Genomic DNA, 18,601 nt, shown 5'->3' with positions numbered 1-18,601 from the left:
CATAAAAAGAACTGTACAGAGAAGAAAAGAAAACAAAAAATAAAATTATCAGGAATGGTGGAAAAGGGGAATTGTATTTCATTGAAAATAAAGGATAACAAGGTTTGTACATCAACAAGCAAAAAATAAAAATCTGGGTCATAACCCTGGAATGGCCCAGATAGAAAGTAAAACTAAACAAACTACCATGACTCATTCCGAGTAGGGAGAGGAGTAGCCTTCCAATTGTTAAGCTTTACATTCAGCCCGACGAACTGCACATCTGCTTTGCTAGAACCTTCTCCAACTTCCACCATGTTCACATTATCAAACAACCTCTGGAACCTTTCAATTAACTCTTCATAAATGTCAACCACAAAACTTGGAACTGTTGTCACTAGGCGTTTCATGGCACCGGGCTTGACAAAATACCTGGAGAGATGCGGGATAGGCTTCGGAAGTTCCCACGCCCTCTGTTTCAACTTTCTATCCCTTTTCACATCTGCTGTTGTGGGTTTGAATCCAAGACCGAACGTACCCAAGTTTTCAGGGAGGGACACTGGTTGTGTGATACCTTGCAGGGATGCACCCAGATCTTTACCTGGCATAAAGCCATTTTTCAGCATTTCAGAGGCCACCATGACGGATGCAGAGGCTATCTTTGGAGTTGGAACACATTTCACTTCTGGAACCTTCTCAGCCGGCACTGTTTCAAAAACTTCATAGACCTAGGGCCCTTTGTCATCTTTAGCCTCAATGAACGGGATGGAGGCATCACTGTGAGCGCATAAATTCTCCTCTCCATGCACGATGATCTCCTGTCTATCCCACTCAAACTTGACCATCTGGTGCAAAGTGGATAGGACTGCTTTGGCGGGATGGATCCAAGGCCGACCTAACAGCAAATTGTAAGAGATGTCTATGTACAGCACCTGGAACTCCATGGTGAATTCCACTGGTCCTATTGTCAATTCAAGCACTATGTCACCAACCGAGTCTTTCCCTCCACCATCAAAACCTCGGACGCATATGTTGTTTTTGTGAATCCTCTCATCATCAACTTTCAGCTTGTTCAGAGTAGAGAGAGGGCAGATGTTTCAACTAATACCCTGGTGACCACAGAATCTTCATATTTCACTGTAAGATAAAGAGCTTTGTTGTGTTCAGTACCTTCCATAGGCAACTCGTCATCAGAGAAGGTGACCCTATTTACTCAAATATTTAGTTGGCGATCTTCTCTAGATGGTTCACTAAAATTTTGTCGGGGACATGAGCCTCGTTCAGAATTTTTATCAGGGCCCAACGATGCTCATCTGAATGGATTAGAATGATACCAAGGAAATCTGAGCAGGCGTCTTTCTCAACTGCTCCACAATGGAATAATCTTGTACCTTCATTTTCCTCAAGAACTCCTCCGCGTCTTCTTCAGTGACTGCTTTCTTTACTAGAACTGGATTATCTCTTGATGTTTTAGCTTTCCTTAACTCTTCTGGGGCAAAGCATCTCCCTGAGCGAGTTAATCCCTGGGCCTTGTTGACTTCTTCTTTCACTTCCTTTCCCTTATAGGTCACTATCACCCATTCGTAGTTCCATGGGATAGCCTTGGTGTTGATTACCGGTAACTAGGTTATAGGATTGATGATGACAGGATCCGTATGGGTACCCTCTACAATTATGATAGGCTTATTTTCCAACCCTGGCATGACCACTTTGACTTTTCTTTCTTTGCTATAACATCACTTGGAGATATTTTCTCAGCTACCACATATGGCTTACCATTTGTCATGCTCAACTTGTTCATTGATCCTTCAACTATTGGTTTTTTGACTGGCTTGACCCCGTTGGACTGAATCATCATAACAGATTGTGAAGGCTTCTTGGGTTCCCCCATTTGTGCACTATCTCAATCATGTTCGTTTCCTGATGGGTTGGCAATGGGTTCTGGTTGATGTTGGGTACATGTGGAGTTTGGACTTCAATCTAATTTGTGTCGATGAGCTCCTGGATGGCATTTTTCAAGTGCCAACACTTCTCTGTATTATGTCCCGGAGTACTAGAACAATATTCATAGCTCACAGAGTAATCAAGATTGTTTGGAGGAAGATTTGGTAATTTCGACTCAATTGGCCTCAACATATCCAACGACCTCAATCTATGGAATAAACTGGTATAAGACTCCCCCAACGAGGTGAAGGTTTTCTTCCGCTGCAACCTCTTATTTTTGAATGCTGGGTTAGGTCAAAAACCTGGGCCGGCAGGGTTTCGGTAGGTTCGTGGGGGTGGGTAAGCATTTTGTGGAGCTGGGTAGGTGTTTTGTGGGGCTGGGGCGCGCCATTGTGGGTAGGCAGGAGGTTGAGTATATGTTTGGGCATGGTGGATAGAAATCTGAGGGTCTGGTGATGGGAAGTAATGCTGGGGCAGATTATATGGGGTTTGAGTGTAGGGTCGGTGATAGGGTCGAGGCTGGGTATAATGGTGTGACGGGCCCCTGGGTCTAAACCATGATCCTGAGTCAACTGTTGCTACATCTTCTTTTTCTTCTTTCCGATCACTCCTCCAGTACCATTCTAAATGGCTTGGGTAGTTGCTTTGATGGCCGAGTAGCTCATAATTTTGCTTGATTTAATCCCTTCTTCCACCATGCCACCCATCTTCATTACCTCGTTGAAGAACTTTCCTATGGCCGATACCAGATGACCGTAGTAAGTAGGCTCCAAGGTCTGCAGAAAGTAGTCCACCAATTCACTCTCTTTCATCGGAGGGTCAACGGTTAACTCTTGCTGCTTATTCTCTCTAGTGAAAATCGTACTCCCTAAAACTTTCACTAGGCTTCTTCTAGATCTTAGTCAAAGACAAACGATCTGGAATAATCTCGATGTTTTATTGGAAATGATGAGCGAATGCTTGGGCCAAATCCTCCTAGGTATACCATCTACCATGATCCTGATGAGTGTGCCACTCCAATGCCACCTCACTCAGACTCTGGCTAAAGTATGCCATCAACAACTTATCTTTCCCACCAGCTCCTCTCATTTTACTGTAGAATCCCCTCAAATGGGCCATCGGGTCTCTGTGCCCGTCATATAGATCAAATTTAGGCTTCTTGAATCCCACCGACAGCTAAACATCGGGAAATAGACACAAATCCTTGTAGGCTATGCTCACATGGCCTCCTAATCCTTACATGTTTCTGAATGACTGTTCCAGGCTTCTAACCTTCCTAAACATCTCATCAAGTTCTAGGTTTTTAGGTGGTTTCTCAATCTCAACTGGGAGGTCGAAATGAGGAGTGTATGAGTAATGTTCTGGGGCCTTGAAAGTAGGCTCCGGTGATAGTATTGGTTATCTTGGGTCTGGAATAAGGGCTCACTAAAGGATTGATGGAGTGTAGCTGGTGAGGGTGCCACGAAAATAGGGGTGGCTGGTGGAAGGGGTATGGGATTGGTTTGGGTAGTGGTTCTTGTGGGGTTTGGGAAGTGGTGCCTTAGTAGTGGTGGTAAATGGGGAAGCCTGGAGATGAATCAACAGTGGGAGGTTCTTGGGATTGAGACAACGGTGAGATGAAAGCAGGGTTGGTGGGGTATGATGGTGGTAGATGCCTTTCATCCATGCCCGGTACATCTCTGCCATTTGGTGTTTCAACTTATGTATCTCCTCTTTCAAATTAACAGCATACTTTTCCCCCTCTCTTGACGGATCAATAACACTTGCATCCAGTTCTTGGCCAGCCATGATCAACTTGTCTTTGGACCTGGTGTTGTATGGGTGAGTTGCTAGAATGCCAAACAAACTAACCACCTGCATGTTACTTGATGACAACAAACAAACTTGTTAGCGATTAAGAGCTTAGCAGATAGGCAACCGCACGTTGGGAATGCAATGCACCTAAGCAGATAACTATTTCTATTATGCATTTGAATGGCTTCTTGCGTCATCCCGGCTTTCACTAATTTCCCTTTTACAATTTCTTTCTCTCTCTTTTTCATTCCTGCTCTTCTTTGCTTGATTCTTGTCTCTATTATTTTATTCTCTCATTTTTCCTCTCTTGTTTTGCCATTATTTCTTTCCCACAGTTTATTTTTGTTTTTTCTCCTCTGTTTTTTTCTTTTTTCATTTCATGGTTATGATAGAATCCTATGGGGATTGCCTACGTATCATGATGTTGCATGAATCAGACCAAGCGTAGTTCTAGGAACATGTACAAAATAAAAAAAATAAAATAGAAAAACATTTTTTGGGGTTTTCAAATTTTCATAAAATAAAATTAAACATATTGACAACTTTCCCTACAGAGTTAAACATAAAGACTGACAGACTCGATGAGTGGACCAACAACATAAAAAGAAAAATGAAAATACAGACTCAAAAATGAACTAACAAACTGACAATATAGACTAAAAAATAAACAAAATATAGACTCGAACAAACAAAGTCAAGAATACATAAGTGCCTCAACTACTGCTCCAGTTGGTCGTGTTGCGGGCCTTTGCACCATATCTTCTTGGAGGCGGAACAAGTCATCCATGATCTGTCGGACAAAAATCATAACTGAAGCGAAGAACATGGACCTAGTCATGTCTTCACACTCGTTGCACTTCATCATAATGTAGTCCGCAATTCTCCTAGCCCTTTCCCTGATAATACCCTTCTCCTGTAGCAACCGTCCGATCTGCTGAGATCTGGCATCAAATCTTGTTCATCTATATGATTTTGCTCTTGAAGCTGCTATAGGTCTTTCTCTAATTGTGACATCAGGGCATAGCAGTGCTCCCTTTTTGCTTTGAAAGTCTCTTGCCTGCTTGGCCATTTCATTCTCAAGGACGTTGACCTTTTTCTTTATACTCGCCATTCCTTTGTCATACTTCTCCTTCAGTTGCCGAACGAAACTGGGCCGTCCATCTGCATTCTTAGCTAACTTAGCTCGGGCCCTTGCTAGCTCCGCTTCAGTCTTTTGCAAATCATCCTCAGAATCACGTACGTTTTGTGTTAGATTGTAGATGAGCTTTTCATCTTTTCTGCTCCTGCCTGGATTTTCAGCTGCTATTCTCATTTTTCGAACTTGGGCTCGGAGAGCTTCATTCTCTTGGGCCAACTTTCTTCTTTAACCTTCAGCTTCTTGTGCCTGGAGATCATTGTTGAATTCCATGTTTCTCAGCTTCTCTTTCATGGTGTGAATCTCAGCTTGATATTTTTTTTCCTTTTCTCCCCAGGCCAACCTTTCTTGGATATTGTCGTCAAAAGCTTGAACATGAGGTCTCTTGGCAGGACCCTCGGGCTCGAACTCAGGCTCTGGTTTGTTATTTACACATGACCTTTTCTCAAACCATGCAGCATAATTTGGATCCACTTCCCCCTTTGCAACATCTGGTACCTGGGTGCCATTTTTCAGATACCGGCAGCCATTCCAATCCTGCTGAACTAAATCCTCGGGCAATGCATCTTCTGGATGTAGCTCAATGACCTGGGTAGTTAGATCTTCATCTTCGGGCACCATCTGATGTCTTCCTAACTGCCTTAAGATACTCTGCGATGCATATGGCGGGATACTCCTCACACCCATCAACCTTAGATAACCCTTGTAGCCGTCATGTATATGGCTTCTGTCATCGGGAGCCATCCTATAGTCCACTCGACCTGACTTGCTTTGAGAGCTTTCAAGTGGGAGACCCAGGCTTCAAACCCTTCTGTAACGTTGTCGTCATTTACCCATTCCTCATAACTTGTAATAAAGTTATCCGGGCTCGAATCATAACTCATGATTTTGTGGTGATGGAGAAGATGCTCAATCAGCCACATTTGTAGAAGAATATTGCAACCTTCAAAGAATTGAGCCCCAGCTTTGCATAATGTCAATGCTCGATAAATATATGCCAGAACTAATGGGACAAGTGTATGATCTTCCTTGGTAGTGAGGATTTGTGCAATTCTAACCATACGAGTATCCACTGTCCTTTCCGCATTTGGAAAGACCATGATCCCCAAAAATGCCACAATAAAAGCGAACCGACGATGAATTTGCCAAAGGAATTTATCTTGCTTGTTGCTCAAACCCTTTTCATGCGTTTCGAAACTGGCTGAGTGCCCGAACCTGAAGTACAAGAAGTGGAAAGAACAACACCCTTTGCTTACGTGGGCCTTCTTCATCTGTTTACTGATATTCAGGAGGTCAAAGAACCTGTGTACCAAAGGATCCCTTGGAAATATAAGTTGTTGCTTCCTCAAATCCCGGCCAAACTCAATATACTCGGCTATTTCCTCCAAAGTAGGGGTGATCTCAAAGTCCGAGAAACGAAAAACATTGTGGACAGGGTCCCAAAAAGTCACCAAAGCCTTGATTAAATCTTCCTGCAATTTGATTTCTAAAATGTTTATAAGGGCACCCAACTATTTTTTCACTCACTTCTGACCATCTTTTTCCAGATCATTCCACCATATACACAACTACAACTGAGCTTGTTTTCTGACCACTTCTGATGAGTTCTGGGCAGTGTTCATTTGTGACGGGTCTTGGACAGTATTCATTTGTACCTGTGGAGGGTTAAGGTTAGGGTTGACTTTGTGGACCTTTTTGTAAAATAGCTTTTTTTCAATTTCTAAAAGAATAATTAAGGACCATGACTCCCTCCTCTCTATGCTAATTTTAGCAAAAAATGGCCATTTTTACAAATGTGGCCCCTTCCCAATTCCAAATAAATTTTGAGGCCAGGGAGAACTACTTATGGGAAAATGACACTTTACCGAAAGACTTGTCCGTTCTTTTACGAAAATAGCCCTTCGACAACTGAAGATACTCTAAGGCTATCTCGGCAAGAACGGCTTACGACATTACTGAAGCTGTATCGGCTTATTTCTTTTACCAAAAACCCAAACTACATTTACTTGACCATTTACTCTCTTTTCTTCTTTTTTTTTTTGAAAAAATAAGGTCGGACCTTATGTAGCTTGCCTATGTATCCCACATCCGGTGAGAATCAGACCTGCATAGTTTGGTCGGCTTTGACACATTTGAAAAGGACACGGTATTGACTCTTTTGAAATGACTCTCTTTCTTTTCCTCTTTTTTTTTGAAATTTTTTTTGGCAGAGTTTCGGGACATTTCCAAATATCAGGGATTTTCCAGAACCGGGTTTTATTTCCTTCCCCACATCACTCTTGGTTTTTCTTTTGCTTTATTTTTCCTAGCCGGTCAGCCTACAAGCTGAAATAAATAAATGTTCACATAGCACATATGATACATCAGGATAGTCTGTTATTTTAGGTACACCTGTCCTAGACGGACCCAACTCCTGTGTTGAGTCCCCTAAGTCAAATGCACGTGATGCAAACTAACGTTCCTACTAGGGATCCATCATGAGGCTGTATTTTTCTAGGTTTAAATCCTGGGTTGTGTTCTAGACTTGGGTTACCCAAGCGGACAACTAGGGCCGAAGAGGGGGCAATGTACCAGGAGCACTAAAGTCTACCAGGCCTTGTTGATGGTCTAGGCTCGTTCTATTTGGTATAATTTCTAAATAAAAAGAGGGTCACACGAACGTGTGCACCATTTTCAGAAGACTCAGAGGGGTGGCGTAAGAAAACAGTTATATACAATTCAAACAATATTAAAGCGGTAAACAGATAGCATTTAGCACAAAGGTTCACAAAATACATTAATATTAACAATAAATAAAGCCAAGTAAAAATCATAAAACAAGCTCGAATTCTTGAACCCTGAATCAGAGATTCTGGGTTCTCATCCCCAGTAGAGTCGTCAGAGCTGTCACACCTCCTTTTTTACTACCTCCATAAGGGTATAAGGTAGTTTTTTCCAATTTAAGTGACAATCGAAACAGGGTTATTTTAAAAATCAGAGTCGCCACTTGGGATAATTTATGGTGTCCCAACTCACCGGTTAAAATCCTGAATTGAGGAAGTTGACTCTATTTACGGTCCGCGAACACAGAAATTTAGGTAAGGAATTCTGTTAACCCGAGAGAAGATGTTAGGCATTCCCGAGTTCCGTGGTTCTAGCATGGTCGCTCTGATCATACTTGGCTTAATCAAATTGTCTAATTACTCATTTTTAGAACCTATGTGCATTTGCCTCTTTTAATTAAAAATTATCTTGAAACGGGTCGCGCATACGAGTACACATTTTTTTGGTGCATCAAAAATCATATCACGTGAACGTGTCCACGATTAATAACGCTTTATTATTATTAAGAAAATTTGGCCGAAGTTGCGCGAACGCATACTTCAGTTTTGTTTTTGGAAATCGTAATCATGTCACGGGAACGTGCCCACAACCACGATAGTGTATTAAACGTGCCTAAAGCAAACTACGAATATTTATCATTTTTATATCTAAATTAATACGAGGGCCATGAATTATTAAAAGGTGGATGGCACACCTCGGACTATATGAACTAAATTTAATTAACGGCCCATTAGCACCCAGTTTTATTATTAAGAAAGTTTGTTCGAAGTTGCTTGAACGCATACCCCAAATTGGTTTTTAGAATCGTAATTATGTTATGCGAATGTATACATAATCACAATATTATTTTAAACGCGCCTAAAGGCCTTTCTATGAATGGTCATTCTTAATAAGTAATGTGACATTTGTGAGAGCCATGGTGGTATAATTAAATGGCATGCCTCACTCTGTTTTTAAAGATTCATATTTAAACTGGGCTTAAGGATGCTTGCATTTGCAAATGATTTGAACTTAAAGGGGGCTATTAGTCATAAACAAATTGGATAGTGGGTTATTTTAATAAAATGGACCAACCTACTTGTTCCTTGGGCCGTTAAAGTCGAATGGCCATAACTACTGAAGAAAAATGTCTGGGGCCTTGGGCCTGGGAAATTTATCTAAAATTGAAAGGGAAGGGCCTGAGACATGCGAGCCTGGCTTGGGCCCAGCAGTCTCACTTGGGCCATTTAATAGGCCTGGCCGATCCAAGGGGTGTCATTCAGCATTTCCTATTTTTGACTACTTTGCTCTGCAAACCTTCAACTGATTGATATGTCAAAGCGTAATTCAAACACTACTCTAAACTAATCAAAGCCAACTTCATCAAAGCAAATAAAAGTTGTGCAACATTTAACTTAGAATCAAATTACAGAAAATTTTAAGCATTATATATTCAACAAACTGTAGGCTATATGCATTTAAAACTGTAGCTACTACTATCTACTGCTGAACTCAACAATAGCTCTTAAACAACTTCAGATACTCAGAGTCAAAAGCTAAACAGCGAAATCTTAACATGAATTTAATCATGCACTAAACATCATTACTAACCTAAGCAAATTTAAACAAATTCCAACAAGAGATGTCCCCAAACCCCTACTACAACAGCCCAGACACTATATATTCACCAGGATAAGTTTTTAGCCCAACCAATATTGACACGACAAGTTAAAGTCCAAATACAACCCTAACATGGAATGTATTATCAGCAGCATGAATGAATACAGGGATAAATTAAAGGGACAACTATTGAAGTGCAGAAAAACATGGACAAATTCTAAAATAACATAAGCTGATACTCAGTAAAAACTAATATTCAAATCCCCAACTTCGATTACATGCTTCAAGTTTGAGCTTCAACATATAAGTAAGGTCCAATAGGTACCTGGAGGTAAAGATAAAGCAAAAGAGTGAGGATTTCAGCAGTAACAGTAGCTCAGCAGATCAACACAACAATATTCAGCTCTTCTAAACCATTTTAAACCTAGATGAACAAATATTCCTTGAAGTTTTTAAATTCTGACTGACAATGAAGACCAAAGAGCAAAACCAAAACAAATCTCAACCAAAAGATGTAGGAACTTTTTATTATTTTTTAGAGTATGAATTACTGCTTTAAAATGAAAGAAGAGGGCTCTTAATCAGGCACTCCTAAGGCAGCCCTAGCCCAGTTAATCAATTCCCCTTCTACCCTCTTAATTTTTAATCATTTTACCCTTTTAACCCCTTCAAAATATCTGAAACCTTTTGTTTGCTTAGCATGCAAGTCACCCTACCCTTATCCTATAGAGTTTCCATAACAGAAATTATTCCATACCTAAAATAACCCTTGACACCCCTGTATTTACCTTCCCACAATTCCCAAAATTGGGCCAACTGACAAAGCTTAGGCCCAAACAGATATGGCTTCTACTGCCCAGACAAATAACCCACAGAAACCATACCACCCAAGAAAGAAAAACTTTGTAAAATCATAAAAATGCTGAAAGATTAAGTATGAATGAACTAACAAACATTACTGACCTATAAGCTAACTTATCGACTAATCAAGGACAAGAAGTAAAACGGAATTAACATAAGAAGTAAATAAAATAAAAAAACGAAACAATGATGACTCTAGAACGAATTAACGAAAACTAAAAACTATGGACTCGAATCATGAAGAAAACAATGGCGAAATTTTACCTTATTTAACTTAGAAAAGGGTAATGAGAAAGCTTTGAAATGAACTGATGGATTATGGCCAGAATCCGGCGAGCCTGTCCGAATCCGACGACCTCAGAATGAGCTAAAACTAATGCCAATTGATTGCTCTCGTTGAAAGTAATCGACTAACGTAAGTTCTAGGTCAAAACGAGATGGAGCTTTGCGCGAAATCAGAAGAGGAGAACAACTTAAGGTTTCTGAAATTCCTAGATTTTGAATTGGAGGAATTTCGTTGGAATTTTTTGGAAATAGATGTAGGGATGGGATTTAGGAGCGCCTGGGGTTTGCGTGGTATGAATTTGGGGTCAATTTGGTCACGCCGGCGGCCAGTGGAGGTTTGGGAATTTGGGGCGGCGGCTAGGATTTTTGGTTCTCTAAATCTAAGAGACAGGAATGAAGGGGGGAGTGGAATTGGCGGGGTGACCAGTTCAGATAGTTAAATACTCGAAAGGTCCCGAGTTCCAGTCTGTTGGATCTTATTGATCCAACGGTTGAGATGGGGGGGCCAAAACGGGGTCATTTGGTTAGGACGGGGAGCTGGACCGGGGAGGGACTGGGTTTGGGCTTGGTTTGGACGGGTTGGGCAGAAATTTGGCCAAAATTCAAAGCATAAATTAAACCATTTTTCACAATTCCTTTTTCTTTTGTTTTCTTTTGTATATTTTTCTTTTTCTATAATTAATTAAAATCCTAAATTAAATCGTAAATTGATCTAATTTGTAAAATTAAACTAATTATTTATTGCAAAATTTATAAAAATTACTTGATCCTAAATTAACGGAGAAAATTCAATAATCTAAAAATTTAAAAGTGACAAATGTAAAATGAGCCATTTTTGTAATTTTTATTTTTTAATAAAACAAATAATTTACTAATTAATCCTAAAAATATGAAAATGAAACCTAAATGCAATGCATGATATTTTTGGTATTTTTTATGATTTTTAACAAAATAAACATACACAGAAATGCAAACAATTAGCACAAATTCCCACAGAATCCTATAAAAATTGTAAATGGAAAAAATTATTTTTCTTTTATTTTATGGGAGTAATTCCTATAGGGCAAAAATCACGTGCTCACAAAGAGGACTCGGTATAAATGTACCCGGCCATCATAAGGCTCGGTAGAATCGTACCCGACCACGTGGAGCTCGGTAAACCCAAATGATCAGTGTTGCACAATAGATGTCGTACCCGGCCGACTATAGCGCGGCTCGGTAGAGTAAAATAGATTCTATATATAATGCATGCTAGACTCATGGAATCACGTTCTAAACCTTTTGGAGTGACTTAAGGTTGTTGTACCTTTGATTAACATTATGGACATCCATACCCTCAATATGAACCTCAGTAGGATTCAAGGATCATACACACTTACTTAGAATAATTTTATAAGGAAAGAACAACATGGACAACCTTAGTTGCTAGGAGTAGATCCGTTATGAAATAGCGTATTCATTTCACTTTAGATCATGCCAAAAGAAAGAAGGAAGTGCCTTAACATACCTTAAACCCATTGAGTCCTTAAAATCTTCCAAGCAACTCTTCAAACAAGTCACTCCATCTATCATCGTATAAGGAGATTCAAAATTAGTGTTGAGCAAAGGCTAAGTCTGTAACTTAAGCTAGTAGCTCATTTACGTAAATTCGGGCAGCATCTCCCCTATATTAGGGCCTCCGCCAACACCATATACCAACAAAAACAACCAAATAAATCCATCAACATATAAATATCAATAACAAGACACCATATAACAACGACAAGTCACAACTACTTCACGACAAGCGGCAAGCTCCGATTGGAATCTGTATATCCCATATAACCCCTTATAGACTTCTTAAATTAACTTAACAGTATCATTAACATGATAATGAAGTCATTCATCAATGATTCCATCCTTATACCATATATTTGTAACAAAGGAAATAATCCTCAACTCCAACTATCTTAAATTAGTAACTTTATTCACTAGTTCATGTCTGCTCCATCCATTTAACTTAATCAACATCAAGATAACCTTAAGCACATGCAAGAACACAATATACATACCTCCTACAGTAACTTCAAGTCAAAATTCAAGTAATATTCAGCTCACAACAAACCTCAATGGCAATACAACACCATAGAAGTGACTTAAGCTAATCCAAGTATTATCTTGTAGTTTATCATCCTAACAACTTAACAAACATACAAGCAAGCTTAAGCACAATTAGTAGGCTGTTATACACACCTTAGCCAGTAGCAACAACTTGGAATCTTTCAGCAAAACACAGCCCACAACAATCCTCAATGACAACACAACCTCAAAGAGGTGTTGTTCTTCACTAGAACTAAGTTTTGATGTTGAAATATGGTGTAATCACTTTGGAATCACTTCAAACCCTTGTGGTATCTGTTTAGAAGGGTTGGGAGAAGTTTGGAGACGAATTTGTGTTGAAAATGAGTTAAAAATAGGCATCCAAATCGTTTATAAAGTGAAGTAGGTCAACCACCGCCTAAGTGGGTCCATTGGAGCTGCTTGCGCGGTCTCGCGAAAACGCGAATATCTCTCTACTCCAATATCGTATCGACAAACGGTTTAATGATTTAGAAACTAGACTCGTATATATCAATTTTGTAGGTAGATCACCCCATAATTCCAAGTATATTTGGAGAAAAACTCAGCTACATTTGACCTAATTTTCAGCAAATTTATGAACATAACTTGTGATGACCTTTGCCAACTCTTGTTCCACAACTTGCTTGCCTTCAAAATGTAGAAAATGACTATCATACGACTAAAATAACTCATAGCATAACCTCTTTATCATCTTAAGAACCCTAGTCTCACCCCAAAGTACATGTTATAACATTCTAAACTTGTCAACTTTCGACGAAACTTATTTTCTTCAATTGGTTTAGCTTCTAAGCTTTCCAAACCTCTTGGTACCCACTATTCATGATCTTAAATATTTGTAACCTCCAAGGTAACATGATTAACTTACTTTATTTTCTTCCAAAAATAACCTAATTTCCGAGCTTACCTCAATGGCTTACGACGTACTCTCACGTATGAAAACGTGGGGTGTAACACTACAGGTAGTAAACCGGCACATAGACGGGAAGTGAGGCCCTCAAGACGCACTACGCCATCTCCATACACGTTCCGCTAAACTATTGGATCTACTATTAATTATTGGGCTAAAACAGCCTAAAAATAGTCTTAGCATAGTATAAATATGAGAAACTTTCAGAAACCACTATGTTTTAGTGGTTAATAGCTAGTTGTAGCTACCATTTACTATATTACTTCCTATAGCTATGTTTTCAGATTTTTTAGAGCATACTCGATATATTTAAGATACTGTATTCATGAATACAATAGCATTTCTAGGCATGAAATAGAGGATTACAGCTAGATAAATTTTTGTATTCGACTGTATTCATGGCGTGAAACATGGGATTACAGCTGGACAGATTATTGTATTCGACTGTATTCACGGCGTGAAATAGGGAATTACACTATTTTTAAACGGAAAGTGAATTAATTAACATAATAGACTCCTAATATAACTCAACAAACTTAATTATAACACACAAATTTTGTATTTCCAGTTATAAAAAAGATTCTCAACCGAAAAACACCCCAAAAACATAGCAATCTTCAGAGAAATTATATAATACATCTGAATACATAAATTATATTAATTAAAAAAACATACGAATAAATTCATGGAATATAGCAAGACAGTGAATACAATAAAATACATAGAATGCAGTGGGATACATTGAAATATAATGGAAAAAAAGATAATGAATATAATGAAATACATAGAATAAAGCAAAATACATTGAAATACAATGAAAAAAGATAATGAATACAATGAAATACAGCGAGATACATTGAAATATATTAACAGAAATTTAAGTTGCTCAGCCCCCAACTCCGTCGTCTTTGTTCAAGAACAACCTTAATGTCGTCTCGTTAAAGCAGCATCAGTATCTAATCCTCGCTCGCCGTCACCGTTGCCTCGAGAGAGGACCACCAAAAGAAGAAGAAAAAAAGGAATCTAACTACCATCAGATATCACAATAAAATTGTTTAACAATGAAAAGCTTTCCAGAACGAAGATGAATATTTTGAATCTCTAACGCTACAACTCCTTGACCTACTTCAAGTTGCGCTTTAATGCATTTTGTCCTTCGATTATGTGTAGTTTCCTGAGACATCTTATAAAGATGAAAACCAGAAAACTCAAGGTCATATATTTTGAGTTCCGTAAGGTAAATATACGGGTTGCCGACGATTAGCACGTAATTACCGGCGAAATAACGAAGGTTTTTATTGATTTGATATGTTGCATCAGAGAATCAAATTGGGAGGCTGAGGGTGGCGGTATCAATGAATAACGGCCACGGTCGAAACGGTGACGGTGGCAATTGCTCCAGCGTCCGGCGGAGGAGAAGACATCGGGAAGTAGAGAGAGAGAGAGAGAGGGAGAATAGATATGGGGTAGGGGATAAGAGAAATTTGAGGGGATATGAGAGAGAAAAATAATACAAAGCTTATTTTATGGTTTAAGGGTAAGTGGTGACCATAAATAAATATTTGGCTATAAAAAATCAAAAGGTAGCTATGAAATATTTTTTTTTAAACATTTATTTAAAATAAATAAAATATCAACATTTGCTATAGAATGTAACTAATCCTATAAATATTCTTCGTTTTGGGTCAAAGGTTGCACAATTTGTTTCGAAAGCCTCACACTGTTAAAAGCGTACTAACTCCTTATACTAGCTTCTTTTTCTTTTTTACTTACGATTGTGAATTTTGTTCTCACACATACAAGATAAGCTAAGTTGAGAAAAGCTATACTGTGACGAGGACAAGTGGATATTAATTATGTTTTCAGTTTCTTCCTGCTGAATGTTTCCGGCTAGCAGAGTTCGTAGAAAGCTTAGTTTTCCTTGCGTTTCTTGCATGGGCTTCCCATCTTCGGCGCTTGCTTCTAATCGCATGGTTTGATGATCGAGAAAATGAGTCTCTATAGCCCGTCAAAATATTTTTTCCCATTGATACAAAATGTTTCTCCGGCCCAAATATATTATATTTAATAATTCGAAATGTCTATTTTGTATATATTTTGTATAGTGACAATCTATTTAATATATTTTTTATATAGTAAAATTCTATTTTGAAATGTATTTTATATACTGAAAGTCTATTTAAAAGAGTATGGTCGCCACAATTGAGAACTGAGTGTAATATTGGTGACCACATAGTCTAGACGCGACCTAGCTAATAGTTGAATCTGATGGCATTTACTTGCACTCTTAAATATTGATCCACGTCGTCGTGACAAGAACCCTCGTCGATCCTCTTTGGCTACACACTAAATATTAAGCTCTTCGTTTGGAAAGCAACACCTCCTGCTTTTTTCTTACTATATAAGACAAAAGCCACCGACTTACACCCACGCCCCTCCCATTCCCCTCACAAATGGACTTTACTTCCGACTTCGGCTCACTTTGGGTGTAAACATATCATTGGCTATTTATTTCATTATTTCAATTAAAACTCATGATTTTTAATGAAGCCAAGTCGGACTGCCAAGTGGTATTTTATCCTCACTATTTCCTCTCTAATAACCTCTATTTAGTTCCATGTTTTAATTAATATAACCTTAGTCTTGAAGCATCCATAGAATTCTTTCCCACCAAGCAAAACTCTGACCAAAAGAGAACAATAAAAAAAAAATTCTTAAAAAAAAGAGAGGAAATTTCCATGATCATAGCACCTTCTTTTAATTTATATATACATACACAATCGTTCACTAGTTTCCTCATCCCTTTCCCTTTATTCTTCTCTTCTCTACTTCTCTTTCTTTTTGAACTTGCCTTTGTACTGAAGGGAACTAATCAAAGATGCCAGCTGGGTCCTTTAGAAGAAGTTATGATGATAATTTATTTGGGGGTTTTTTAGAAGGTTGGTTAATTAGGCAAGAACAATTTTTAGATGAACTACTTGTAGCACAGGACACTTTTGATGAAGAAACACAAGAGGGTGCTATTAGAGATCTTATTTCACGAGTTTTAGCTCATTATCAAGAATACTATGAAGAAAAATCAAGAATGTCTCATAGAAATGTTTTTCACGTCTTCTCACCTACTTGGTTTACTCCACTTGAGAGGACTTTCCTTTGGATTACTGGGTTCAAACCAGGGTTAGCTTTTACCCTGGTTACCGATTCGGTTAATGATTTGAGTGAAAATCAAGTCCAGAGAATCAACAGGCTGAGATACGAGACCAAGGTTTGTTCATCTCCTTTAAAAATCTTAAGCGGTTGGATAGATCTTACCTTTTTGACAGTTTAATACACATATGTTATAAGCATACTATTTGGTCACTTAAAAGATATTTATAAATAATTTTTCATAAATAAAGTGTCATTTGCGATCTTGAAAAATAATATGTAGATTACTAATTACTAGGAGTGCTATAAAATATTATGATATGATAGTATAATTTTTTTTATACCATCCATGAATATTAGTTAAGCCCTTTTTTTAATTAGTTAACTAATGTCTTAACATGGCTCACGTGCGAGTTTGACTTTTTTTTATTTTTTTATTGTGTGATGATGTCATCTTAAAGTTTAAGTACTCGAGCATACTTTTAATTATTTAATTATATCATCACATCAACAGGTCGAAGAAAAATCTCTGACGGATGAGTTGGCAAAAATTCAAGAGAGCGTGGCGGCACCACCGTTGATTGAAATGGCACGGCGAGTAGGAATGCAACTTCTACACACTGACGGCATAAATATTGAAATCACAGATGGGGATGAAAACATAGAGACATTGAAGTCAGCCATGGAAAATGTGGTGACAGATGCTGATAGATTGAGGACAAGAACAGCTGAAAGAGTGGTAGGATTACTGAGTCCTTTGCAAAGTCTGAGGTTTTTAACAGCTGCAGCTCAGCTTCAGTTAAGGCTGAGGATGATGGGAATGCAAAGAGAAGCTGAGAGGCAGCAGAATGAAGCTTCAAATGGCTGGTAGTTAATCACGGATTTTATGATTTTTAGACACTAATTAGCTAGCGAGTTTGTTTTCTTTTGAGGCTTCCAAAATTTTGTGGTAGTTTCTATAGGAAGCCAAGCTTTTGTAATAGTTAGTGTGTAACTTCAAGAATCGTTTGGAGTATATTTTATCAGGCATTTATCAGGCATTTCCTACCGTAGAAGGAGGGAACTAGAGTGTCGAGAGCGGGTTTGGTCGAGCTCAATAATTTTGGTTCGAATTATGTATCTATCTTAAAAAATTTATTGAATATGTATAAATTATTAATTTAGAACTCAACCCCTTAAAAACTTAAGGGGCGATTAAAGTCCGGAGCCAAAAGATTGAAACTCTGACCTCATCACACAAACCATAAATATAAACACCCTTTTTTGTGATTCTTTGATAAAGTTGAATGCCTATTTTTATTTTACAAATATAGTTTAACAATTTTAGGGCGATAAAGCAAAGATTAAGTGGACAATATAATTCGTCAAATTATTACCTCATTATAAATAAGTGTTAGGTCTATGGCTCTGTCTAAATATGCAAATATTGCAGCGCCGCTCGGTTAGCGGTGCAGTTTGGATCTAGGTTTTAGTACATGAATGCACCTCCCTCGACAACTTTTATTAATACATGCACCACCACCGTTGTTTTATAAGACGAGGAACATGAGTTTTTTGTTTTGCTTTCCTCTGTGGGTTCTGGTAGAAACCCGTGCTCACGTTGAATTCCCTACGAAAGTTTCGCATATTTATCCCTTTGCGGTTAGGAAAAATTATATTGTATATCCACTCTCAAAATATATATATATATATATATATATATATATATATATTATATAAAATTTATGTACTTTTTTGACTAATGAATGTAAATAATTTTTAACACGGACCAAAAGTAAAAAAAGCCCTTGCGGTTACCTTTATCAAAAGTGATGATATCTTTTAGGTCCTGGATCAACATTTGCTCTTATCTGGTAATAATATTATTGTTTCTAGATTATTATGATAAAAATTTATTTGTGTCCGATATGTCTAAATCAATGCTTATTACTTAACTATGTTTAGGTGATATATATTTTTTTTCTTAATTTTCAATTTTGTATGGTTAAATTATATGATTTAATCTA

The 18,601-nt window shown here is 38.1% G+C and overlaps 1 protein-coding gene across 1 annotated transcript; it reads left to right on the top strand.

The window, feature by feature from the left end:
• Nucleotides 1-16,033: 16,033 nt before the first annotated feature.
• On the top strand, nt 16,034-17,864 carry LOC107770801 (protein ZW2). The gene is made up of 2 exons (XM_016590134.2): nt 16,034-16,713; nt 17,110-17,864. The coding sequence occupies exons 1-2, from the start codon at nt 16,327-16,329 to the stop codon at nt 17,464-17,466; spliced, it is 744 nt and encodes a 247-aa protein (XP_016445620.1). The 5' UTR covers nt 16,034-16,326; the 3' UTR covers nt 17,467-17,864.
• The last annotated feature ends 737 nt before the right edge of the window (nt 17,865-18,601 follow it).

Source organism: Nicotiana tabacum, chromosome 5, assembly GCF_000715075.1.
Source record: "Nicotiana tabacum cultivar K326 chromosome 5, ASM71507v2, whole genome shotgun sequence".
Classification (NCBI taxonomy): domain Eukaryota; kingdom Viridiplantae; phylum Streptophyta; class Magnoliopsida; order Solanales; family Solanaceae; genus Nicotiana; species Nicotiana tabacum.
This window is presented reverse-complemented; position numbering and strand designations above follow the sequence as displayed.